The sequence below is a fragment of the Coregonus clupeaformis genome, chromosome 5 (genome assembly GCF_020615455.1).
Source record: "Coregonus clupeaformis isolate EN_2021a chromosome 5, ASM2061545v1, whole genome shotgun sequence".
NCBI lineage: Eukaryota > Metazoa > Chordata > Actinopteri > Salmoniformes > Salmonidae > Coregonus > Coregonus clupeaformis.
The window spans coordinates 10,385,272-10,410,445 of NC_059196.1; the positions used below are offsets into that span (position 1 = coordinate 10,385,272).

General features: G+C 45.8%; 2 protein-coding genes across 4 annotated transcripts; both read left to right on the forward strand.

The window, feature by feature from the left end:
- Positions 1–267: 267 nt before the first annotated feature.
- On the forward strand, positions 268–6,471 carry LOC121560548 (protein fosB-like). Of its 2 annotated transcripts, none has more exons than XM_041873492.2 (5): positions 268–518; positions 739–917; positions 2,468–2,854; positions 4,389–4,496; positions 4,891–6,471. In XM_041873492.2, exons 1-5 carry the CDS (start codon positions 455–457, stop codon positions 5,560–5,562), a joined length of 1,410 nt encoding a protein of 469 aa, XP_041729426.1. In that variant the 5' UTR covers positions 268–454; the 3' UTR covers positions 5,563–6,471. The 2 variants fall into 2 exon arrangements, with proteins under 2 accessions (XP_041729426.1, XP_041729432.1); XM_041873498.2 differs by having other exon boundaries at positions 2,468–2,824.
- Positions 6,472–18,994: 12,523 nt separating this feature from the next.
- LOC121560532 (uncharacterized protein C19orf47 homolog) lies at positions 18,995–24,096 on the forward strand. 2 transcript variants are annotated; one of them, XM_041873472.2, is made up of 8 exons: positions 18,995–19,046; positions 20,177–20,264; positions 20,628–20,742; positions 21,062–21,143; positions 21,358–21,483; positions 21,644–21,790; positions 22,060–22,133; positions 22,232–24,096. In XM_041873472.2, exons 1-8 carry the CDS (start codon positions 19,028–19,030, stop codon positions 22,754–22,756), a joined length of 1,176 nt encoding a protein of 391 aa, XP_041729406.2. In that variant the 5' UTR covers positions 18,995–19,027; the 3' UTR covers positions 22,757–24,096. The 2 variants fall into 2 exon arrangements, with proteins under 2 accessions (XP_041729406.2, XP_041729413.2); XM_041873479.2 differs by having other exon boundaries at positions 21,644–21,715.
- Positions 24,097–25,174: the final 1,078 nt, after the last annotated feature.

The window sequence follows — 25,174 nt, forward strand, 5'->3', positions numbered from 1 at the left end:
CTTGTTGTTTCATTAAATTTACTATCATAATTTGTTTATTGGTTAGAAATATCTCGTGGCTGTGTTAGTAACATTTTCTATTCTCGTCTGCTGTACGGTTTCTGTGGGAGAGGGAATCCCTAGCTAAACGTCATTACCAAGGATACCAAACAAAAACACAACTCCATAAATGGGCACGTACGTCAGCGGAACTCCTAGGCGGGACTTCGTGTCCTTTACAATGCTTCGCTCGTACTCCATGGATTCATTCATAAGACAAGACTCGCTTCTGTGGACTGTGACTCTATATCGCTGATCAGTTTACCCATAGTGGACTTTTACATGGATCTATAATTGCACATTGGAAAAACGGACAAAGGACATATTTTAGCGGACTCTGAATTGGATCAATGAGTTTTTAAAAATCCGGAACGTAAGGACAGTTTCCTTAGCAGGGAACTGGATTGCCTTCTTCATGCAACTTTTTTGGAAAGAGACCAAGAGCATCTTACCGGAGCACAATAAGGAACACATTAACGGTAAAATACTTTCTAAACATGAATGTTAGATAATGCAGCAACACGGTTCTTATTACGTTATTTCCGATATACATGTAGGCTACACGTAAAGCAAGGTTTCCAGTTATGCATGTTAACTGTTGACCATATCTTAGATACATGAGACTGCATTTCAATGACAGCAAACTGACAGCTGTCTCCCCTCTCTCCCCTTGCCCCTGTGTGTGCGCTGGAACTGCAGGTGACATCACACTCATTCCGGGAACTGTAGGTTTCTCACTCGGCTCCGCCGGATTAATGTTCCAAGGGTTCCCCGGTGACTTTGATTCCGTCTCCCGTGGAAGTTTGTCCTTGTCTATTGAGTCTCAGTACTTTTCCTCAGTGGACTCCTTCGGGAGCCCGCCGGCCAGTGCATCACAGGTAGGTCCAATAAGTCACATTTCTTTACTTTGAGCAATGATTCGAGAAAGGGAGCTTATGTGTCCTTTTCCCCCACTTTCCAAAGTTGATTATTGTAATATTGAGGCAACGTTTCATTTAACAGACGTTTATATAATAATGCATGAAGTCTGATTTATGTTGTATATGATGATGTGGCGGTGGGCTGTATTCCAGAAATATGGGTTAAGTTTATAATTATTTTATATGATGCTTTACAGTTCAGTAGCATTTGCAAATGCTGGTGCGGTCATACCTTGTCGCATTAGAATTCTACCATGCAGAGTTAGGATTTATCAACCTGAGTATCATCATTATTATAAGCTTGTTATTACATAGGTTCTATGATAGGGAAAGGCAATAATATTTCCCTTTCATGTCTGATCAACCATGCGAAAAATATGCTGCCAATGTCCTTGAAAAATACAGGCATTTAATTGTATTGTAGTAAAGGCTTGCCGGCATGATCTCTGACTCAGGCTGTGCCACTGCTACTAGCAACGTGTACTGTCTTTGGTGGTAGGTTTACAGCACGCCACGCAATGGATGACAACGCTTTGGCACTCTCCTGCGTATGCACAAAAAGCTCCGCCTTTGCTCGGTTCTCTCCACGCTCCCTGTTCAGGGCTTGCTGTGACGTAAATGCGTTCTATTTTGGAGTGTTACGTTGCGTTGCTAAGGGAACGCCGGGGGTGTGACGGGGGAGGAGGAAGGAGGAGGGGGTTTGACTTATTTGAGCGAGTTGATTGGTTTAGGCGGCCTCTTCAAAGCTGCATGCCCCCTTGACTTACACGCTTTGATATGAATATTAATGCCACTCCGAGCTTACTATGGCATCACTGCTCGCCTCAGGTCTAATCAAAGCAGAGAGAGCCAAGGATAGATTTGGGCACCTAAATCTATTCTTGCAGTGATCTATTTATAACCTCTGTTGTGCAGGAATTTTGGGAGACTCCAACTCTCACTGGCATTCTATCATTCCATAAGAGGGACATTTACTGATAGGCTTGATTACTTCTTATAAGCTTGTATGAGCCTTTATGATGTTATTATAAGGGTTCTAAATGTGTTATGTCTCTATATGTAGCAAATGTTCAACTGACTTAAATTGATTGTTATTAAGTTAGGATCGTAATGAGCTCATAATAAGACATTATAAGGGGGACATACATACTTATGACTAGTCTTACAATGCATTTATAACAGTATCATAATGCATTAAAGCTGTCATCTTCTTATCCACATGGTAAATGTTTGCAATGGTGGCATTTTATTCAACGTTTGTTTATAGATAACTTGTAATTAGAATGGGTGCTTCAAACTGTACCCTGAAAGTGTGTGTCTTATGGACATCAAGGCTATGCAATCTTGTGCTATGATATCTGCCCTCTTATGTTCAAGGAAATCAACATCTAAATAGTTCACAAAGCAATGTTTAAAGAGCAAGTCACGTGTTATCATTGCATTGTATAGCAGCATCAAATTTCTCTGTCTGTGTTCATGCCTAACCCCTCCATCTCTGTGTGTTCCAGGATTGTGTGTCTGCTGGAGGCGGGGAAGGGGTAGGCAGTGGTTCTGGGGGCAGCAGTGGAGGAGTGGACATGCCAGGCTCCTTTGTGCCCACAGTCACAGCCATCACCAGCAGCCAGGACCTGCAGTGGATGGTGCAGCCAACTCTCATCTCGTCCCAGGCCTCTGGCCAGAGTGGGATGGGGACCTCTACTATGACCCAGTCTGTGTCCCTGGTAGACCCTTATGATCTGCCAGGGCCCAGTTATTCCTCTGGCTCAGGTTTTACTCCCGCAGGCTCTGATACCCGGGGGCCAGGCCCAGCTCCGGGCCCCATGCGCCAGTCCAGGACCCGTAGTCGCCGTGTACGAGACGAGTCTGTGAGTGACGATGGAGATGTTGGTGTGTTTGTAAGTGTGTGTGTATGCCCTGTGTGTCAATCTTTATATGTCAAATGGATAGACAGCCATAGTTAACACATTCACCACATTTTTTATGATATTGTATTTGATGAGACATCTACAGTTGAAGTCGGAAGTTTACATACACTTAGGTTGGAGTCATTAAAACTTGTTTTTTCAACCAATCCACAAATGTCTTGTTAACAAGCAACGTTTTGGCAAGTCGGTTAGGACATCTACTTTGTGCATGACACAATTAATTTTTCCAACAATTGTTTACAGACAGATTGTTTCACTTATAATTCACTGTATCACAAATCAAGTGGGTCAGAAGTTTTCATACACTAAGTTGATTGTGCCTTTAAACAGCTTGGAAAATTCCAGGAAATTATGTCATGGCTTTAGAAGCTTCTGATAGGCATTGTAAAAAAAGTATCTATATCCACAGTAAAACGAGTCCTATATCGACATAACCAGAAAGGCCGCTCAGCAAGGAAGAAGCCACTGCTCCAAAACCGCCATAAAAAAGCCAGACTACGGTTTGCAACTGCACATGGGGACAAAGATCGTACTTTTTAGAGAAATATCCTCTGGTCTGATGAAACAAAAATAGAACTGTTTGGCCATAATGATCATTGTTATGTTAGGAGGACAAAGGGGCTGGCTTGCAAGCCGAAGAACACCATCCCAACCGTGAAGCACGGGGGTGGCAGTATCATGCTGTGGGGGTGCTCTGCTGCAGGAGGGACTAGTGCACTTCACAAAATAGATGGCATCATGAGGAAGGAAAATTATGTGTATATATTGAAGCAACATGACTGTAAGTCGCTTTGGATAAAAGCGTCTGCTAAATGGCATATTATTATTATTATTATTAACATCTCAAGACATCAGTCAGGAAGTTAAAGCTTGGTCGCAAATGGGTCTTCCAAATGGACAATGACCCCAAACATACTTCCAATGTTGTGGCAAAATGGCTTAAGGACAACACAGTCAAGGTATTGGAGTGGACATCACAAAGCCCTGACCTCAATTCTATAGCATATTTGTGGGCAGAACTGAAAAAGCGTGTGCGAGCAAGGAGGCCTACAAACCTGATTCAGTTACACCAGCTCTGTCAGCAGGAATGGGCCAAAATTCACCCAACTTATTGTGGGAAGCTTGTGGAAGGCTACCTGAAACGTTTGACCCAAGTTAAACAATTTAAAGGCAACGCTACCAAATACTAATTGAGTGTATGTAAACTTTTGACCCAATGGGAATGTGATGAAATAAATAAAAGCTGAAATAAATAATTTTCTCTACTATTATTCTGACATTTCACATTCTTAAAATAAAGTGGTGATCCTTACTGACCTAAGACAGGCAATTTTTACTATGATTAAATGTCAGGAATTGTGAAAAACGGAGTTGAAATGTATTTGGCTAAGGTGCATGTAAACTTCAGACTTCAACTGTATATATCTGTTATTCTAAGCTAGCGAGATAGAGGCAAAGACAACGTTTGTGTTTGTTTTAATCCCTCCTTGTTAATTTCCTCCAGTTGACTCCAGAGGAGCAGGAGAAGAGGCGTGTTCGACGCGAGAGGAACAAGCTGGCAGCCGCCAAATGCCGAAACCGCCGGCGCGAACTCACTGACAGACTGCAAGGGGTGAGCTTGGCTGGGTTCTTACTGTCAAAATGACTTATGGTAATAATTATATACAGTGTGTTACGCTACATAACTAGGTTATGGTAATGACTGTGTATGTGAGTAATAGTAACACATCATGTTATTTAAGGGGCTGGTTATTAACAGAAGTTGAAGAGAGCGAAGATGATTATAGTGCTTGTGACAGTCTATTGCGCCTACAGTTGTTATAGTCTAATTTACCAGTCCTAGCATGGGCTAAACGATCTATTTCAAGGTGGAAACATGTAGGCCTATCTATATCTAGAAAGATAGCCATGCATCCACCTCCACATATATAGAATTAGAACATCTGTTTGTCTAACCCTCTACTCCCTCTCTCTCTATCTCTCGCCTTTCCTCCCTCCCTCCATAGGAGACTGACATCCTGGAGGAGGAGAAGTCTGAGCTGGAGGCTGAGATCTCTGAGCTGCAGAAGGAGAAGGAGCGCCTGGAGTTTGTCCTGGTGGCTCACCAGCCCAGCTGCAAGATCCCCTACCAGGAGCAGCAGGCCTCTGGCTCCACACAGCTCCAGCATCAGCCCCTACTGCCCCTACAGGCCCCCGTCTCCATCGTGGGCTTGACTGTGGAGGACACTTTCTACCTGCCTCCCGCCTACACCTCACAGCCCTCCTCTTCGCAGCAGCAGCAACAACAGCAGCAGGTTCAACAGCAGCAGGTTCAACAGCAGCAGCAACAACAGCAGCAGGTTCAACAGCAGCAGCAGGTTCAACAGCAGCAACAGATTCAACAGCAGCAACAACAGCAACAGGTTCAGCCGCAGCCGGGGATGATGCAGGAGGTAGCGTTTTCTAGTTCTTTCTATGGCTCATGCGAGCCTGCGCCGGGTGGGCCGTGCCTGGTGGCCGACGGTGGGGGTGGTGGTCACCATGATGGCGCGGCCGCTGGCAGCTACAACCCTTCATACACATCTTCATTTGTGTTCAGCTACCCAGAGGGAGCCTGCGGGGTCAGCGCTAACCAGAGAAACAGCAGCAGCGAGCAGTCCTCTGATTCCCTGAACTCACCCTCGCTGCTCGCGCTCTGACTGACCGACAGACACACACACCACACACACACGCGCCCCTGTGTCAATCACTTACATACGGCAAAAACCAGTTGCTCAAGGTAGATGAGGTCAACAACATGCACAAACATGCATTATTTAATTATTCATACAAACGCACACACATTCAGACCAAGTAAACATGAAATCAAACAAAGTTTGACCACATAGCATTTAGTGCATATAAGCCACTGTTGTCCTTATGAGAAAACTAAATGTAACTAATCAAGTATTTAAAGTGAATTCAAATTGAGTCTAAAACTCTGGGCTCTGAGTTGTCAGTCGATCTGTGAAACATCCTCTGACATCATACCCAGCTTAATTCACAATGAATCTTTCAACGTCTTGTGACGTGCACGTACAGTGCATACAGTAAATAGTAACTCGCTCACCTGCGATCCCACAAGCACACTTATCCTCCCCTTCGTTCCCTCTGTCGGTCATCCCTCTCTCACTGCTCCTGCTCTCATCTGTTTCATCCCTCTCTTCATGCTGAATGTATTTGTGCAAGCTGAAATAGGGAAGAAGGACTTAGGTTTGGGTCTTTCTTTGTGAGGCCAGACTACTGAGCTCTTGCTCGCCCCTCCTGCCTTCCTCATCCTATTGGTTCCTCTTGCTTCTTCGTCATTAGTTGTGACTTGGAAAGGGGAGGGCGTCACAGCCTCCAGTTATCTGGCTCTTTCTCCTTTTATCCTGCAGTCTACTCTTCGTCCATCTCTCCATCTTTGTTTCCCTCCTCTGTATCTCTCTCTCTCTCTCTCTCTCTCTCTCTGTCTCTTTGAAGTCTTCGAACCCTGAGAGCACGCCGAGCCCTTCCAGCCCCTGGGACCTTGACTGAGCGCCGGCCCACCTCACACGTCCCCCTCGTCCCCCCACACGGACACGGACGCCCCCCCCCCACCCCCCACTGAGGAGTCCTGGAGTGTTTCGCTCAAAGCAGACCTTTAAAAAACAAAAGCAAAAACAAACACACACACATTGAAAAGACACAAAATATGATGGACACAAATGCAAAAGTGTTGTTACTCTTTTCCTTCTTCTCCTGAGCCATTGTTGGATGTTGAAACGATGGAGATGAAATGAGACTTGTGTTGTGATGGTGAGATGAGGACGGCGGGAGGGTGAGAGAAGAGGCAGAGGTCTAGAGGGAGAGTTGAAACTTTGGCAGAGAGAGAGGATGAGCCCCCTGTACTCTTAAGCCTAAATTGAATTTTAAAAAGCCAAAAAAAATCCTGCTCTTGCCAACTGTGTGGATGGGTTACCTCTTACCGCCATACTGCAAAGCCTCTTCACCCTGGTTCCACACAAATACTCATACCGTCGCTTTCAAGCATCTGAATTGTTCTCCATTCGTTACTGATACTATTTTGTACAATGTTCTTCCCCCTCCTTTATCACCAAGTATTTTCTGTTGTTGTTTTTAAGTCTTACCTTTGACAGAGAAAATATAATGGTGAGAAAAAAACATTGAGAGAGGAATGTACTTTTGGTAAAGAGCTTTTGTCAGACATGAGTCTGTTGGTATCAGATGTGAACCAATATGTTTTTAAAGATATAATTTTTAAGGAATATTCAACCAACCTCTGAACATTGGGATGAGTGGCCTCTGTGCCTCCCCTAGTGGGAGGTGCCTTTATTGTGAGTGTATCCCACTCTGAGCCACTTGGGCCGCTTATTTCTTTCTTGATTGAGGTTGACACGATGAGAGAGCACAATACAGAGCCGGATACACAGAGGAGACAAGACGAGGTGGTGTTTATGAGTATGTGTTCTTCATTTGCCTGTGAATCTGTTCCTTTTATTTTCAAGTGACATTTGTTATGTTTTTTTTGCTTTTTGCTTTGTCCTCCACTCTTACCTGTGTTGTCGCTGCCAGAGGTTTTTGTTCTTTCAGGGGAGGTTTTCCCCTTAAAGTTACTATTATTATTGCATTGTAACTATTATTGTGTTATTATTTTATTTTTTATCTTAGGATTGGCAACTTCAGAGGCATGTTGTGCACTATAAAAAATGTGTCAAAAGTATACTTAAAAGCATATGCATATACATACAGAAAATGTGTATATTTAAGTGTATGTACAATGATTGTAAAGTATGAATGTTTGAAAATATAAATGGGATATTTTTGTCAATGAAGAAACAGAGGTGCAGTTATTGAGGCTGGTTTTAAAATTGATATTTTTCTAAAAGAACAAAGAATTATAATAAACTACAATACTTAACCATGCCCTCAACATGACGCACGTTATCACTGCCTGTGCTCATATGTTTTATATATAAAGCACATTATTCAAGATAACTATATCTAACACATGATACTGTATGTATTGCAGTTTGTCAGTATGATGAGATTATTGAGGTGGTGCTATTTATTGCTTTTGCTTTTACATTTGCCTGTGTGTTTGTTTTTCTCTGTGAGGTCAGTCCCAATGCCTAAGCCGCCAAAGCTTAATGTCACCACTTAGTCCCCTTCGGACCCAAAATGAGGAAACTAGTATGAATTGAATGTCAAAATACATATTAAAATATTAATTATGCAAATAATTTTTTATTGAATGTTTTTGTTGAGAACAGTCTGTTAGAGTCCCGTGTGCATTCTTGTTCAATAAAGTAGTTATTATCGTGTGATTCAATCAACAGACATTTTTTGAGAGCTTTTCGAGAGTTTCTCTCTTTAAAAAATTCACCTCATAGTAGTTATTGTTGCATAACTTGAAATATGTGATAGGTGTGATAGAGAAAAAAAATGTTTGGCTTATCATTAGATGGGCTAAAGTCTTAGTTGTGAATTTAAAAGAGGGCCCCTCCATTTTTATGTGCCAGGCTTAAGTTGTAAGACAAGGGACAGGCCTCACATGCCTTTTTTGAGTGACGAACTTCCATGCCTTTTAATTTCCATCCATGGATCTACCATGGCATTGTTGATGATGTGTGAAAGGGGTTTACACTGATAGATGGCACGCTCTGGATAAGTATGGCTCGTGTACAGAATGGTTTTGTGGTGCTACCTATAGTAATCAATCAATCAATCACATTTGATTTATAAAGCCCTTTTTACATCAGCAGATGTCACAAAGTGCTATACAGAAACCCAGCCTAAAACCCCAAACAGCAAGCAATGCAGATGTAGAAGCAAATAGTATATCAGATTAACTTATCATAGAACATCCTGTTCTGGCAGGTTCACGTACAACAAGTCTTATCAAGTCTCCAGAGTTGGACGAGAGCATGTTAGAATATTCATGCCGATGATATTCTTCTTATTTCACACCTTAAACAGTGTCGCATTGATGTCTTGAATCCCAACCATGCATTCTCTCAGAGAATGTTATGTCATTTTTGTCCTACCCTGGAAATCCGGTTACCGGTTTGGAAGAATACGCACCTATGTCAGCACTGGACAGAACATGAAATGAGGTCCAGTTCACATAAGTCTAGTTTTCTAATCTGTACCATCCAAGGTGTTCTTTATATAGACCACACACACACACACACACACACACACACACACACATACAGCAGATGCTTGCTCACTGTCAACCCCCCTCCTCCTACCCTTCTCTCTTTCTCATTTCCGGAGGTGGCATTTTCTGCAGTGTCCAGGCTGGTGGCCAATACTGCCCTCACACCACCTCCCTCGTGTGATCTGTTTATTCACACCATCACTGGAGGCCAACTGAGAGAGAGAGAGAGAGAGAGAGAGAGAGAGAGAGAGAGAGAGAGAGAGAGAGAGAGAGAGAGAGAGAGAGAGAGAGAGAGAGAGAGAGAGAGAGAGAGAGAGAGAGACTGAAAAGTAAAGACAGAGAAATAGAGAGAGGAGGATTGAGGTGGCAGAGGTAGAGAACTGAGAGGATAAGTCATTTTGGAACTTCCTTTTCTAACAATCAAAGTTGAGATGGGCCATGGACATATGTAGAAATGATAAATAAACTCTGTAACCTTATTGTATCAGTGAACCTGCCTCCATACAAATACCTGATATAAGACTGACTGAAACAGACAAGAGGTCTTTTACCATTTGTGTGGTTGACAAATGCTTTATTTTTCCATGAGTTGCAAACTTGCGATGTTATGTATTGAAATTGAAACTTTGAAATGCAACACTCATATCCTCTGGGATAGACATGTAGCAAATCATATGAAGAGCTTAATTAACATTTTCTGCTACGCTATGTGTCCAGTGTGATCATGTATGGCTGTGATTTTCAACCCCCGTTATAAATTGTACCGTGATCTTTCATTCACATACCCCTGTATCTATGTTTGGGCCAAGAGGTCTTGACCTAATTGAGTGGAGGTTGAGGGGCAGACTTTGATTATAAATATATGAATCTTAATGAACAATTTCAAAAACCTACATTTCTTTGCATTTTCCTTTGATGCCTTATTTTAGTTATTTCGTTCTATAGAACCATTGTCTCTTCCTCAAATTCCTTCTCTAGAAAAAACTATTCTGACTGTATATGTAAACATATGTTTGTCTTTTTCTGTGAAGCAACGGTTGCATTGTTGTGATCAGCAGTGACTAATGAAAATGGACACAGAAATTTGAGGGGAATTTATACTCGAGACATTTTGAGACTATTTGTAGCAGCTGAGGCCCAAAACTAAATGGGTTTTATTGGAGGATATTGAGAAGGTGGTGCGTCAGTGGTACAAATACTTTTACTCAAGTGATAGATCTAATGATGGTGCTTTGATAACTACATGTTTGTCCTTGTTCAATGCATAAAATAAGTATAATAATTGATGAAATGTAATGCTCAATAACCTTCTCTTCTATCTGTTTCTGAATGAATCAATTTAACCTCTGATTATATTATACAGTACTGTCTATCTTTTTCAAATGGACCAAATGTTATGACATTATATCTGTCAACAATCGTTGTTGTTGATAGACTGTGAAAGCTGAGTGAGCTATCCCGTCCGTAACTGTGTATATTACCGTCCAAATCTTTATTGTAGAGAAAATGGCATTCAATAAACAGCAACATATTGTCAAGGTGAATTGTTGTGTGCGTGTGTGTGTGTGTGTGTGGCCCAGTGGAGGCTGGTGGGAGGAGCTATAGGAGGATGGGCTCATTGTACACTGCTGCTACTCGCTGTTTATTATCTATCACTATCACTATTATCACTTTACCCCTACGTACATATACAAATTACCTCAACTAACCTGTACCCCCGCACATTGACTCGGTACCGGTATACAGTGAGGGAAAAAAGTATTTGATCCCCTGCTGATTTTGTACGTTTGCCCACTGACAAAGACATGACCAGTCTATAATTTTAATGGTATGTTTATTTGAACAGTGAGAGACAGAATAACAACAAAAAAATCCAGAAAGAAACGCATGTCAAAAATGTTATAAATGTATTTGCATTTTAATGAGGGAAATAAGTATTTGACCCCTCTGCAAAACATGACTTAGTACTTGGTGGCAAAACCCTTGTTGGCAATCACAGATGTCAGACGTTTCTTGTAGTTGGCCACCAGGTTTGCACACATCTCAGGAGGGATTTTGTCCCACTCCTCTTTGCAGATCTTCTCCAAGTCATTAAGGTTTTGAGGCTGACGTTTGGCAACTTGAACCTTCAGCTCCCTCCACAGATTTTCTATGGGATTAAGGTCTGGAGACTGGCTAGGCCACTCCAGGACCTTAATGTGCTTCTTCTTGAGCCACTCCTTTGTTGCCTTGGCCGTGTGTTTTGGGTCATTGTCATGCTGGAACACCCATCCACGACCCATTTTCAATGCCCTGGCTGAGGGAAGGAGGTTCTCACCCAAGATTTGACGGTACATGGCCCCGTCCATCGTCCCTTTGATGCAGTGAAGTTGTCCTGTCCCCTTAGCAGAAAAACAACCCCAAAGCATAATGTTTCCACCACCATGTTTGATGGTGGGGATGGTGTTCTTAGGGTCATAGGCAGCATTCCTCCTCCTCCAAACACGGCGAGTTGAGTTGATGCCAAAGAGCTCAATTTTGGTCTCATCTGACCACAACACTTTCACCCAGTTCTCCTCTGAATCATTCAGATGTTCATTGGCAAACTTCAGACGGCCCTGTATATGTGCTCTCTTGAGCAGGGGGACCTTGCGGGCGCTGCAGGATTTCAGTCCTTCACGGCGTAGTGTGTTACCAATTGTTTTCTTGGTGACTATGGTCCCAGCTGCCTTGAGATCATTGACAAGATCCTCCCGTGTAGTTCTGGGCTGATTCCTCACCGTTCTCATGATCATTGCAACTCCACGAGGTGAGATCTTGCATGGAGCCCCAGGCCGAGGGAGATTGACAGTTCTTTTGTGTTCCTTCCATTTGCGAATAATCGCACCAACTGTTGTCACCTTCTCACCAAGCTGCTTGGCGATGGTCTTGTAGCCCATTCCAGCCTTGTGTAGGTCTACAATCTTGCCCCTGACATCCTTGGAGAGCGCTTTGGTCTTGGCCAAGGTGGAGAGTTTGGAATCTGATTGATTGATTGCTTCTGTGGACAGGTGTCTTTTATAAAGGTAACAAGCTGAGATTAGAAGCACTCCCTTTAAGAGTGTGCTCCTAATCTCAGCTCGTTACCTGTATAAAAGACACCTGGGAGCCAGAAATCTTTCTGATTGAGAGGGGGTCAAATACTTATTTCCCTAATTAAAAATGCATATCAATTTATAACATTTTTGACATGCGTTTTTGTGGATTTTTTTGTTATTATTCTGTCTCTCACTGTTCAAATAAACCTACCATTAAAATTATAGACTGATAATTTCTTTGTCAGTGGGCAAACGTACAAAATCAGCAGGGGATCAAATACTTTTTTCCCTCACTGTATAGCCTCGTTATTGTTATTTTATTGTGTTACTTTTTATTATATTTCTTACTTTAGTTTATTTAGTAAATATTTTCTTAACTATATTTCTTGAACTGCATTGTTGGTTAAGGGCTTACATTTACATTTTACATTTTCGTCATTTAGCAGACGCTCTTATCCAGAACGACTTACAAATTGGTGCATTCACCTTATGATAGCCAGTGGGACAACCACTTTACAATATTTTTTATGTATATTATTATTATTTATTTTTATTTTGTTTGTTTGTTTGGGGGTGGGGTAAGGGGGGGTAGAAGGATTACTTTATCCTATCCCAGGTATTCCTTAAAGAGGTGGGGTTTCAAGTGTCTCCGGAAGGTGGTGAGTGACTCTGCTGTCCTGGCGTCGTGAGGGAGCTTGTTCCAACATTGGGGTGCCAGAGCAGCGAACAGTTTTGACTGGGATGAGCGGGAACTGTGCTTCCGCAGAGGTAGGGGGGCCAGCAGGCCAGAGCTGGATGAACGCAATGCCCTCGTTTGGGTGTAGGGACTGATCAGAGCCTGAAGGTACGGAGGTGCCGTTCCCTCACAGCTCCGTAGGCAAGCACCATGGTCTTGTTGCAGAATCGAGCTTCAACTGGAAGCCAGTGGAGTGTGCGGAGGAGCGGGGTAACGTGAGAGAACTTGGGAAGGTTGAACACCAGACGGGCTGCGGCGTTCTGGATGAGTTGTAGGGGTTTAATGGCACAGACAGGGAGCCCAGCCAACAGCGAGTTGCAGTAATCCAGACGGGAGATGACAAGTGCCTGGATTAGGACCTGTGCCGCTTCCTGTGTAAGGCAGGGTCGTACTCTGCGAATGTTGTAGAGCATGAACCTACAGGATCGGGTCACCACCTTGATGTTAGCGGGGAATGACAGGGTGTTGTCCAGGGTCACGCCAAGGCTCTTTGCACTCTGGGAGGAGGACACAACGGAGTTGTCAACCGTGATGGCGAGATCATGGAACGGGTAGTCCTTCCCCGGGAGGAAGAGCAGCTCCGTCTTGCCGAGGTTCAGCTTGAGGTGGTGATCCGTCATCCACACTGATATGTCTGCCAGACATGCAGAGATGTGATTCGCCACCTGGTTATCAGAAGGAAAGGAGAAGATTAATTGTGTGTCGTCTGCGTAGCAATGATAGGAGAGGCCATGTGAGGATATGTCAGAGCCAAGTGACTTGGTGTATAGCGAGAATAGGAGAGGGCCTAGAACTGAGCCCTGGGGGACACCAGTGGTGAGAGCACGTGGTGCGGAGACAGCTTCTCGCCACGCCACCTGGTAGGAGCGACCTGTCAGGTAGGACGCAATCCAAGAGTGAGCCGCGCCGGAGATGCCCAACTCGGAGAGGGTGGAGAGGAGGATCTGATGGTTCACAGTATTAAAAGCAGCTGATAGGTCTAGAAGGACGAGAGCAGAGGAGAGAGAGTTAGCTTTAGCAGTGCGGAGAGCCTCCGTGACACAGAGAAGAGCAGTCTCAGTTGAATGACCAGTCTTGAAACCTGACTGGTTTGGATCAAGAAGGTCATTCTGAGAGAGATAGCAAGAGAGTTGGCTAAAGACGGCACGCTCAAGAGTTTTGGAGAGAAAAGAAAGAAGGGATACTGGTCTGTAGTTGTTGACATCGGAGGGATCGAGTGTAGGTTTTTTGAGAAGGGGTGCAACTCTCGCTCTCTTGAAGATGGAAGGGACGTAGCCAGCGGTCAAGGATGAGTTGATGAGCGAGGTGAGGTAAGTGAGAAGGTCTCCGGAAATGGTCTGGAGAAGAGAGGAGGGGATAGGGTCAAGCGGGCAGGTTGTTGGGCGGCCGGTCGCAAGATTTCATCTGGAGAGAGAGGGGAGAAAGAAGTCAAAGCATAGGGTAGGGTAGTGTGAGCAGGACCAGCAGTGTCATTTGACTTAACAAACGAGGATCGGATGTCGTCAACCTTCTTTTCAAAATGGTTGACGAAGTCATCCACAGAGAGGGTGGGGGGGGGGGATTGAGCAGAGAGAAGAGATGATAGGATGGAAGAGGAGAGAGTAGCGGGAGAGAGAGAGCGAAGGTTGCGACGGCGCATTACCATCTGAGTAGGGGCAGAGTGAGTAGTGTTGGAGGAGAGCGAGAGAGAAAAGGATACAAAGTAGTGGTCGGAGACTTGGAAGGGAGTTGCAGTGAGATTAGTAGAAGAACAGCATCTAGTAAAGATGAGGTCAAGCGTATTGCCTGCCTTGTGAGTAGGGGGGGACGGTGAGAGGGTGAGGTCAAAAGAGGAGAGGAGTGGAAAGAATGAGGCAGAGAGAAATGAGTCAAAAGTAGACGTAGGGAGGTTAAAGTCACCCAGAACTGTGAGGGGTGAGCCATCCTCAGGAAAGGAACTTATCAAGGCATCAAGCTCATTGATGAACTCTCCAAGGGAACCTGGAGGGCGATAAATGATAAGGATGTTAAGCTTGAATGGGCTAGTGACTGTGACAGCATGGAATTCAAATGAGGAGATAGACAGATGGGTCAGGGGAGAAAGAGAGAATGTCCACTTGGGAGAGATGAGGATTCCTGTGCCACCACCCTGCTGACCAGATGCTCTCGGGGTATGCGAGAACACATGGTCAGACGAGGAGAGAGCAGTAGGAGTAGCAGTGTTTTCTGTGGTAATCCATGTTTCCGTCAGCGCCAAGAAGTCGAGGGACTGGAGGGTAGCATAGGCTGAGATGAACTCTGCCTTGTTGGCCGCAGAACGGCAGTTCCAGAGGCTGCCGGAGACCTGGAACTCCACGTGGGTCGTGTGTGCAGGGACCACCAGGTTAGAGTGGCAGTAGCCACGCGGTGTGAGGTGTTTGTATAGCCTGTGCGGAGAGGAGAGAACAGGGATAGACAGACGCATAGTTGACAGACTACAGAAAATGGCTACAATAATGCAAAGGAGATCGGAATTAAATGAACTAATCATCTGGGAAAGCGAGAGAGCGGGGCCTCCCTCACTTACGTTTCACTGAAACACTCAAATATAACTCTCCCAACTTCCACTTTAGAAATTATAATTGTTGTAAACTACAGCGGTTCAATGTTTTCTAGGAATAGACTAACCTTGTTTATTCAGGAAGCTAACTTGGTACAGTATTCTTCTGTGAAAACCGTCCAGGGCACCGAATCCTTTGACGCCATAGCCAACTAGCATGCCAGGCTCCAATAACACGGTTTAGCACCAATACTCGGTTACAACAAACCACCAGTGTGTTAACACGCCAAGCAGATCATTCGTGTCGGTGTCTAACGTTGTGTAAAGTTTTGGGTTAGTTAGCTAGAAAAGTTAGCATACTAGCTAGCCATTGCTCTCTGCCAACGAAAAAAAAAAATATCCTCCCATGGCCCAAACACACAGAGAGAGCCAAGCTAACGTTAACTAGTCACCCATGTCCCGAATACCCTTGAACGACTCTGGTTACCAGTATGTAAAAACAAAACACAAATGTAGGTTATAACTTACCCTTAGTAGTTGTTTTGTTAGTTTTGGATGTGTTCGGTTTCGTGTTTTTCTCTCTTCCAAAATAAAGAGATGTATTTTGCACACGCTGCGCCTTGGTCCAATATCTCACAAGAAGACGATCGTGACAGAATTACCCACCATACCAGGACCAAGCAGCGTGTCCAGGAGCCAAGGGGTCTGGACATGGGAGAGATTTGTGGACGGTAAAGGGTCTTGGACTTGGGAGGAGATCCTGGATGGGATGGATCGCGCCGGCCATGGAGTGAAACAGTGGAGAGGCGACTGAGAGAGGAGCAACGGCGTCAGCAGGGCCATCGTCGGAAGACGAGAGGCAACCCCAAAAAGTTTTTGGGGGGCAATGGCTAGGCGGCTGGGCAGCAGGAGGCTGCCACAGAGAGAGCGTGGAGAAGGCTACCGATTTACGGGACCATTGGCCAAGTAGAGGGAGGGAAGCAGTGGAGGCACGGCGTAAGAGACTGAGGTGTGTTACCGTCCGGTCCGGCCCGTTCCTGATCCCGGTTAAGGCCAGTGGTGTCTGTTCCCAGTACGGACCGGCCTGGGTTCCTACTCACGCATCAAGCCCACGGTGTGCGTCGCCAGTCCAGCCCGGCCGGTTCCTGCTCCACGTGCTAAGCCTCAAGGTGTGCGTGGCCAGCCCAGCCCGGCCTGTTCCTGCTCCACGTCACGAAGCCTACGGTGTGCGTGGCCAGCCCAGCCCGCCTGTTCCTGCTCCACGTCACGGCCTACGGTGTGCGTCGCCAGCCCAGCCCGGCCTGTTCCTGCTCCCGCACTAGCCCTGAGATCGTGTCCTCAGCCCGGGACCACCAGTTCCGCGCACCATACTAGGCCTTATGTGCCTCCAGGGTCCAGCATGCCCTGTTCCTTCTCCCCGCACTAGCCCTGAGATCGTGTCCTCAGCCGGTACCTCCAGTTCCGGCACCACGCACCAGGCCTTAGTGCGTCTCGGCGGCCAGAGTCTGCCGTCTGCCCATGGCGCCTGAACTGCCCCGTCTGCCCAACGCCGTCTGAACTGTCCGTCTGCCAAGCGCTGCATGAACTGCCCGTCTGTACTGAGCCTGCTAAGCCCGCCCGTCTGCCATGAGCCTTCAGAGCCGTCCCGCCAGACCGGAGCCGCTAAAGCCTTCCGCCAGACAGGAGCCGCTAGAGCCTTCCGCCAGACAGAGCAGCCGAAGCCTTCCGCCAGACAGGAGCAGCCAGAGCCTTCCGCCAGACAGGATCAGCCAGAGCCGTCCGCCAGACAGGATCAGCCAGAGCCTTCCGCCAGACAGGATCAGCCAGAGCCTTCCGCCAGCCATGAGCAGCCAGATCCGTCAGCCAGCCATGAGCAGCCAGATCCGTCAGCCAGCCATGAGCAGCCAGATCCGTCAGCCTGCCGCGAGCAGCCAGATCCGTCAGCCAGCCGTGAGCAGCCAGATCCGTCCAGCCAGCCATGAGCAGCCAGATCCGTCCAGCCTGCCGCGAGCGGCCAGATCCCACAGCCAGCCATGAGCAGCCAGATCCGTCAGCCAGCCATGAGCAGCCAGATCCGTCAGCCAGCCATGAGCAGCCAGATCCGTCAGCCAGCCATGAGCAGCCAGATCCGTCAGCCAGCCATGAGCAGCCAGATCCGTCAGCCAGCCATGAGCCGTCCAGCCAGGATCCGCCAGAGCCGTCCAGCCAGGATCCGCCGGAGCCGTCCAGCCAGGATCCGCCAGAGCCGTCCAGCCGGGATCCGCCAGAGCCGTCCAGCCAGGTTCCGCCAGCCAGCCAGGATCCGCCAGAGCCAGCCAGCCAGGATCCGCCATTCAGTCCGGTGCTGCCCCCTTAGTCGGTGCTGCCCCTTAGCCCGGTGCTGCCCCTTATCCTGGTGCTGCCCCTTATCCTGGTGCTGCTCCTTATCCTGGTGCTGCCCCTTATCCTGGTGCTGCCCCTTAGTCCGGTGCTGCCCCTTAGTCCTGTGCTGCCTCTTAGTCCGGTGCTGCCCCTTAATCCAGTGGGGTTAAGTTGGAGGGTGGTCATTTGGAGGAGGCTACGAGCGGGTAGTGACTATGGTGGGGTGGGGACCACGACCAGTGCCAGAGCCGCCACCGTGGACAGACGCCCATGTTGGTTTTTTGTTTCGTTTTATGTTGTTCTGGTTTGTGTATCTGTGTACGTTTTGGATTTAGCTTATTTTTCTGGTTTTTTTTTATTGATGTTTTGTTTTTAAAAGTTACCGCTGCAACTCCCAGAGAGCTAGCTACTGTTAGCCAGTTAAGTGCAAAGCTAGCCACTGAATCGATTCAGCCAGTTCGCGTCTGTTCGCTAGGTCGTTCCAGCTATTGTCTAGTTAGCTATCCAGGTAGCAACAAGCTAGCTACATTTCGAGTACAGTAGCTACTAACTACCTAACGTTAACTCTTCAGATAATGAGGTTAGAAAAACTGCTGAATGGTAGGCAGCTAGCTGGCATAATTACAGGTACTCTTAAGTGTGACATAACATTGGAAACAACTATCCACAGTTGCTAATAGTTACCAGTAGCTACCCGCTAGCTAGTCCAGGTAGTGGGTTAGCTAGCCTCGTGCTTCACCGGGCTCAGCCGAATACAATACTTACCTACAATAATTACCTACAATAACCTACGATAACTACCTAGATAAACTACCTACAATACCTAACTATAATCTAAATACATGGTTTAAGCTTTACTCGACACCATATAAGCCAAGCTTACCATCCGCCAGAGAGAGACACAACCGCACCCGACGACCTTCAGCTGCTTGTAAGTAAGCATTTCACAGTAAGGTCTACACCTGTTGTATTCGGCACATGTGACAAATACAAATTTATTTATTTTGAATAGAATAGATGGAGCGGAGTCAAATGTGGTTTCCACATTTGATCTGTTTGATACTGTTACATTTATTCCATTCCAGCCATTACAATGAGCCCGTCCTCCTATAGCTCCTCCCACCAGCCTCCACTGGTGTGGCCCAACGCCTCACCTCTTTCATAAAACGTAATGTCACTGAAATGTCTCCAAAAAAGAACGACAATTTATGGCAGTAGAGTGAAGGCTTACACTGCACTCTTGTGGCGAAAATATGCCACTTCAGAAATGCAACGGAAATTACGTCACGAACGAAGCTGTCCTTCTGTAAACATGGCGTCCGTAACAACAGGTGAGTGACATAAAAGGGCCCAGATACCGTGGAAGATCGCTTAAAAAGACTCAAACATTTAATTGTTACCAATTATTCTTAGGATACTGAGTAAGGATGTTAACTTAGTTCTCTGTATGTCTACCTAGCTAGCATAGTGTGTGTACGGTCTCAGTGCCGACTGGAATGTAGCTAGCTAGATAACGTTAGCTATTCAAAATTGCTCGTGCATCATTATTGTTTGTAGTTTTTTACCACGAACATACGTGGGACTGATTACTAGTTTATCATTGGCGCCACCGAGTTGACTGATAGCTAACATTTAAATTCACTTTAACTAGCTACTGTTAACTTGGCTAACTAGCAAGTCAACTAGTAGAAGCTAGATAGCTAGCCCACAGCCACACACTACACATGTAGCGTACTAACGTTAGCGTGCTGCAGGGGAGATCGCAAGTCTAACAACTACCGAAAGGTCGCCTTGTTTCATTATCATACGTTTCGTGCAGGCCATCGTGAAATTAAACCTAGACTGATTACGGTTGGTTAACTAGTTTAGTTAGCAAGTTACTTTAAGTGTTCGAGACGAGTAGCCCACACACTGCAACCTGGGCCCTTTAGCTAATGTTGGGACTGACTTTAGCTGCCTGTTGTCTCTCCCTCTAGTTAGCTAACCAGAGACCACTCAGTTTAATGCAAAACACATTTTGTTGTGCCTGATACTGTAAAATGAAGTCCTTTACACCTCACTGACCCGCTTTGGCGGCAAACGTATCGTTCTAGTGGAAACACTGCCAATATCAAATGTATCTATGAACCCCAGTGGAATTTCGCCCCATCATGGTTTTATAAATAACACCCAGCTGGCTGGTCGAGCATGTGTTTTATGACTTCAGCACGCTGTCCTCACTGTAGATGGAGCTAGCCTATTCGGATGGCTTTGAATTTTTACTTTGAAGGTCAATACGTCTGATGGCTTTTAGTATTGCCGTTGAAAAATAAGTTGGTCAAAATATGTTTTAAGATCATAACTTTTGTAATATAGCTCTTAAAAGTTAAGATACTTGTAAACACTTCAGCAATTAAAGTCAAGGTGTTTGATTTTTATCCGTTACTTGAGGTGTTTTTGATGCTCCTCCCTCTCTTTTCAGCCACCTCGGAGTGGATCCAGTTCTTCAAAGATGCTGGGATCCCTGCTGGTCTGGCTGTCAACTACGCCGTGTCTTTTGTGGACAACAGGTAATAAAGGCCGTCTTAACTCCTTGGCCTGGAACAGTTCACTACAAAATGAAAAATTGTCAGACATTTTCATTTTATTATTGGTCCCGTGTGGCTCATTTGGTAGAGCATGGCACTTGCAATGCCAGGGCTGTGGGTTTGATTCCCATGGGGGACCAGAACGAACAAATATGAAAATGTATGCACTCACTACTGTAAGTCGCTCTGGATAAGAGCGTCTGCTAAATTACTAAAATGTAAAATGATTTGTATTGAAGTCATGAATAATTTCCATTAATTTAGAATAAATTCTCGTCCATTCTTCTATTAGTAGGAATTACATTTATCTCGCTCTCCCCCCTCTCTCTCTCAATCTCTCTGCAGGATCCAGAAGAACATGCTGATGGACCTCAGTAAGGAGATCATGATGGACCTGGGCATCACTGTCATCGGTGACATTATTGCCATCCTCAAACATGCCAAACAGGTCTACCGACAGGTAAGGAGAAGGATTATGTAGAGCATGCTCTTATTCAGAGCCACTGGGAATGCCTTGAAGATCGACCAGTCTATCGTGATCGACAGGTTGGTAGACCACTGGTCTAGAGAAATGATGGGCTGAAAGATACCATCACTTCCTGTTGCGTCATTAATTTAAAGAGCTTTCAGCACATGCTGGGAGCACTTCCTCCAATGCAGCACTACAAGTCATGCGAGAGAGATATGGTGCTTTGGCTTAAGACTTGCTGTTTTTAATGCAGTTCTGACAGCAGTTACTCCAGTGCTGCCTCTCTCCCCCCTCCCCTTCCCCTCTCCAGGACATGTGCAAAATGGCCACACAGGCCATAACCTCAGGACAGTCCAGCGTTCAGACCGAACTCCGAAGAACTGCCAACACCCGTGAGTATTTTGATTCAAAACAATGAACCGTTATGAATTTCATACCAGTGATTTGCCTTCTATGTAGCGCCTTTCTCAAAGTGCTTAACAGTGTATGACAATAAGTCACCCCTTCCACCACCAATGAGTAGCAGCACCCACTTGGGTAACGCATGGGAGCCATTCTGTGCCAGAATCCTCAGCATATGTTTATAATCCGCCTGTTTCTCTGCAGCCGCCACACGTATGATTGCCAACGCCTTGAGCCGCGACTCACCGCCAAGCACACCAGCCCATCACCCTGACAACCGGGCAATCTCTGTGACAGTGTCCAACAAACAGGCCAAGAGTGGTAAAGCAGGTAGCTACCCCCTTCTTCCACTCTGTGTGGACTGGCCTTCTCTCGAAAACTCCCTAGCGTAGATGTGTCATATTGACTCTCTCCGTCTCCCTCCCGCAATATCTCACTATTTTTTTTCTCTGCCTCTTCTCTCTCTCCATCCTTTCTGTCTGTTTCCCAGTGCTGAGCCGGCCTGCTGACGAGGGGAACGGTCTGCCAGTGAAGCGTCGGCGCGTGACTGCAGAGATGGAAGGCAAGTACATCATCAACATGCCCAAAGGCACCACGGCACGCACCGCCCGAATCCTGGCCCAGCAGGCCAAGAAAGGTAGGGCCTTACCTTCTGGCCAGGGTGAACCAAGGAGACTAATCATTCAACACCCTTTAATGCTCATCCCACTAATATTATGGACTGACGCGTCGAAAGTAAATGGGGCTTGGAATGTCTATCTCTTACCATGATAATGATGGCCCCTATCCCTCACTAGAACACCCCCCCCCAAACACCATCCCACTCTTTCTGTGTGTCTCTTTCAATTTCTGTGTGTGACAGTATATTTCTCTTTTCAACTCTGTATCTCTCTTACCTATAAAAAGGGAACAAGCGGATGTCTGTGTTTGAGCGACTTGGAGCCGAGTCCAAGGCAGATACCACCACGGGTAGCAGCAAGGTGAGCCCTCTCTTTTGACACGTTACATGGGTGTCTGTGAGTGACGTTGCACGTTAGTTAGGGCATGGCTTCTGCTCTCATGGCCCGTCTCTCTCCAGGCCACTGGTGTGTTCAGTCGTCTGGGCCGAGCAGACGGATCGGAGGAGGAGCAGGGAACAGCAGGAAGGGTTGATGTAGATGAGGAGGAGGAGGAGGAGGAGGATGATAGTGATGGAGAAGGTTCGGTCCTACAGTACGCTGGCGTCCTCAAGCGACTCCCACCCTCCCAGAAGAAAGAGCCTGTGGCCCCCAAGCTGGCCACCACCACCCTTCGCCGCCTAGGAGGGAAATTCAAACCCCCCCCCACTGACTCTCCCTCCTCCTCCTCTTCCTCCACCGATGGCCTCCCCCCTGCCAAGCTCAGCGTGCTTCAGAGACTGGGCAAGCCCCCTGCCTCCCCAACGCCCGCCGACACCCAGGACAGCCGGGTGACCAGCACCAGAAATAAGGCCCGGCCAGGCCTGGCCCTGGCCAGCCCCAAGGTCAGCAGCAGCACCAGGGCTGGAGGAGGGGAGAGTTTTGGGGCTCAGATGGACGTAGGGTCGGTCAATGTCTTTAAGAGACTGGGCAGCAGGAGGACCTAACACATATCAGGCCATGTCTAGACCTATACAGTACCTTTTTTATTATGTTATATTATCCCCTCTACCTGCTGGAGTCATGAAAAGCATTGTAGAGGTTATAGAGGTTTGAGATGACCACTGCAATTAGCCTGGGTGAATTAAAAGTTTGAATGTTGCATCAGGTTTTTAGGGAATGTTTTGAAAGGTAAGTTTAGTTTCTATAGTCATGAATTGACCCATCCGAGCTAGCTATATTTTTAGGTTAGACCGATACAGACAAAAGATGGTCACGCATGGTGCCATATTCAAACTGCATTTTCTCCACACTACTGCTCCAAGGCGTTTAAACCCTCTGTACCCATCTCCAGCTTTTTAGTTGTATTATTTTATTCTGTTATGGCATGTCACCAACACAGTGGCCTCTTGACCTCATATCCCTCCAGTTGGGGATTGCAGCCTTCCATCCTTTACCCCCCTCTGGAAGGCTAGTTATCGTGACATGTTGATAACATCACATAGAGAGCTAGCCTGGGTACCAGTCTGTTTGTGCTAACATTCCACTCCTTGTCATGCTATGTTTGTTATATGACACGGAGTACAAGGAGTGGAATGTTAACACAAAACAGGTCTGTATTTTAGGCATACGGAGAGCTGCTTCTAGAGAAGTTGGCTCAGAGATAGAAGGAATTGTTGGAACGCAGGATGTAATGTTATAACCCATATCACCTAAGCACTCACCTCACCTGGGCTGTGACTACCGGGTACAGGAGAAGTACAGTCAACTGTTAAGACCTTAATGCTGTAACTCTGGACAACAGCAACAAGCAAACAAAGCAACCTCTCAACCCACAAGCAAGAGCATCTCATCACCTCATTTTATATTAACTGTATTTGTAGAAATGTGTAAATGCATATTGCGTGATGGTACCTACATTTGAAGGCTCCACCACCACATTGGTTGTGTACACCCATCTGCTTGAAAGCCAAGAGATTCCGAGTTGTCTGTTCACGTAATAGGAAGTTACCCTCCCTTGACCTGGAAGTAGATGTTATTGTGAGGTTTTTCCCAGGGCTTAATCAGTACGTTGCAGATATAAATGTAATGTATAGAGCTGACATGATGCTTTAGTTGACTAACAGAGAAGCATGTTAGTTCTGCACCATACATTTCTATCTAAATGTCTAATGTTGTGCTTTCCTGAATAAGCCCCTGGTTTGCCATAATTCAGCATGGTAAAGGAACTGATATGTAATGTCCCCTTGATATTGATACAATACTTAGCAGGTGTTCACCCAACTCAATGTCATTTTGAGACGTTATCTTTTATTTATTTTTTATTAAACTTCACACCGGAACTTTACTACACTGTATATAGTTTTAGAAAATCATGACAAGAAAAAACAACATCAAGGTTTTATCGTTTTTAAGATGTAATGCAACAAGGCACCCTGCCTTGAGAAAGTGATCTTGAAGATAAACAAGAAAATGGCAGAAAAAGTCTTGCCTGATTTATTTTCCTTCCCTCTCTGAGCTAGCTACTTCAAGCAGCCGTCCCGTCCTCCAGGATTTCAGTCCTACAGGGTGCTCTTGTACTTTGGACCATGCTCTATAATGAGATACCCTGTCATTGAAATTGCAAGTGCGAGACCAGAGTCAATATTTGGCTTCTCGGGGGAATTGAGCTGATCATTTATCTATTGAGTTCAATAATATGTTGTCTAAAGGAGTGGTGTATGTTTGTCTGGGAGTGTTGTGTGTTAGGGGTTGAGTCAGCGAGTTCTCCATGTTGTCTTAGCCCCCCCCCCCCCACCCCTCACACAGAAACAAGCTGCATCGACAAACACAGGCAGGAGCACAGCTGGTACCACTAACCAGGCTTTGACAGTGACAGATGGAGAGGAGGGGTGGTGTGAGTGTGACAGCCTGTCCACTCTTCTCCCACTCACTGTTTCAGACAGACATAATACATGGAAGAGAGAGAATTCTCATAGACCTTCACTTCATATAGGGGTTAAGTCACTACTATCACCTCTGATTTGTAGCACCAGTGGTGGAAAAGGTACCCAGTTGTCATACTTGAGGAATAGTAAAGATAACTTAATAGAAAATGACTCAAGTAAAGGTGAGTCACCCTGTAAAATAGTACTTGAGTAAAAGTCTAAAAGTATTTTGTTTTAAATATACAGTGGGGGAAAAAAAGTATTTAGTCAGCCACCAATTGTGCAAGTTCTCCCACTTAAAAAGATGAGAGGCCTGTAATTTTCATCATAGGTACACGTCAACTATGACAGACAAAATGAGAAAAAAAATTCCAGAAAATCACATTGTAGGATTTTTAATGAATTTATTTGCAAATTATGGTGGAAAATAAATATTTGGTCAATAACAAAAGTTTCTCAATACTTTGTTATATACCCTTTGTTGGCAATGACACAGGT

Coding starts and splice junctions, on each gene's coding strand:
- LOC121560532 (XM_041873472.2), top strand. Junction 21,484..21,643: donor GGCCAAGAGTGGTAAAGCAG/GTAGCTACCCCC, acceptor TCTGTTTCCCAG/TGCTGAGCCGGCCTGCTGAC. Junction 22,134..22,231: donor CCACCACGGGTAGCAGCAAG/GTGAGCCCTCTC, acceptor GTCTCTCTCCAG/GCCACTGGTGTGTTCAGTCG.
- LOC121560548 (XM_041873492.2), top strand. CDS start 455: ATGCAACTTTTTTGGAAAGAGACCAAGAGCATCTTACCGGAGCACAAT. Junction 918..2,467: donor CGCCGGCCAGTGCATCACAG/GTAGGTCCAATA, acceptor TGTGTGTTCCAG/GATTGTGTGTCTGCTGGAGG. Junction 2,855..4,388: donor ATGGAGATGTTGGTGTGTTT/GTAAGTGTGTGT, acceptor AATTTCCTCCAG/TTGACTCCAGAGGAGCAGGA.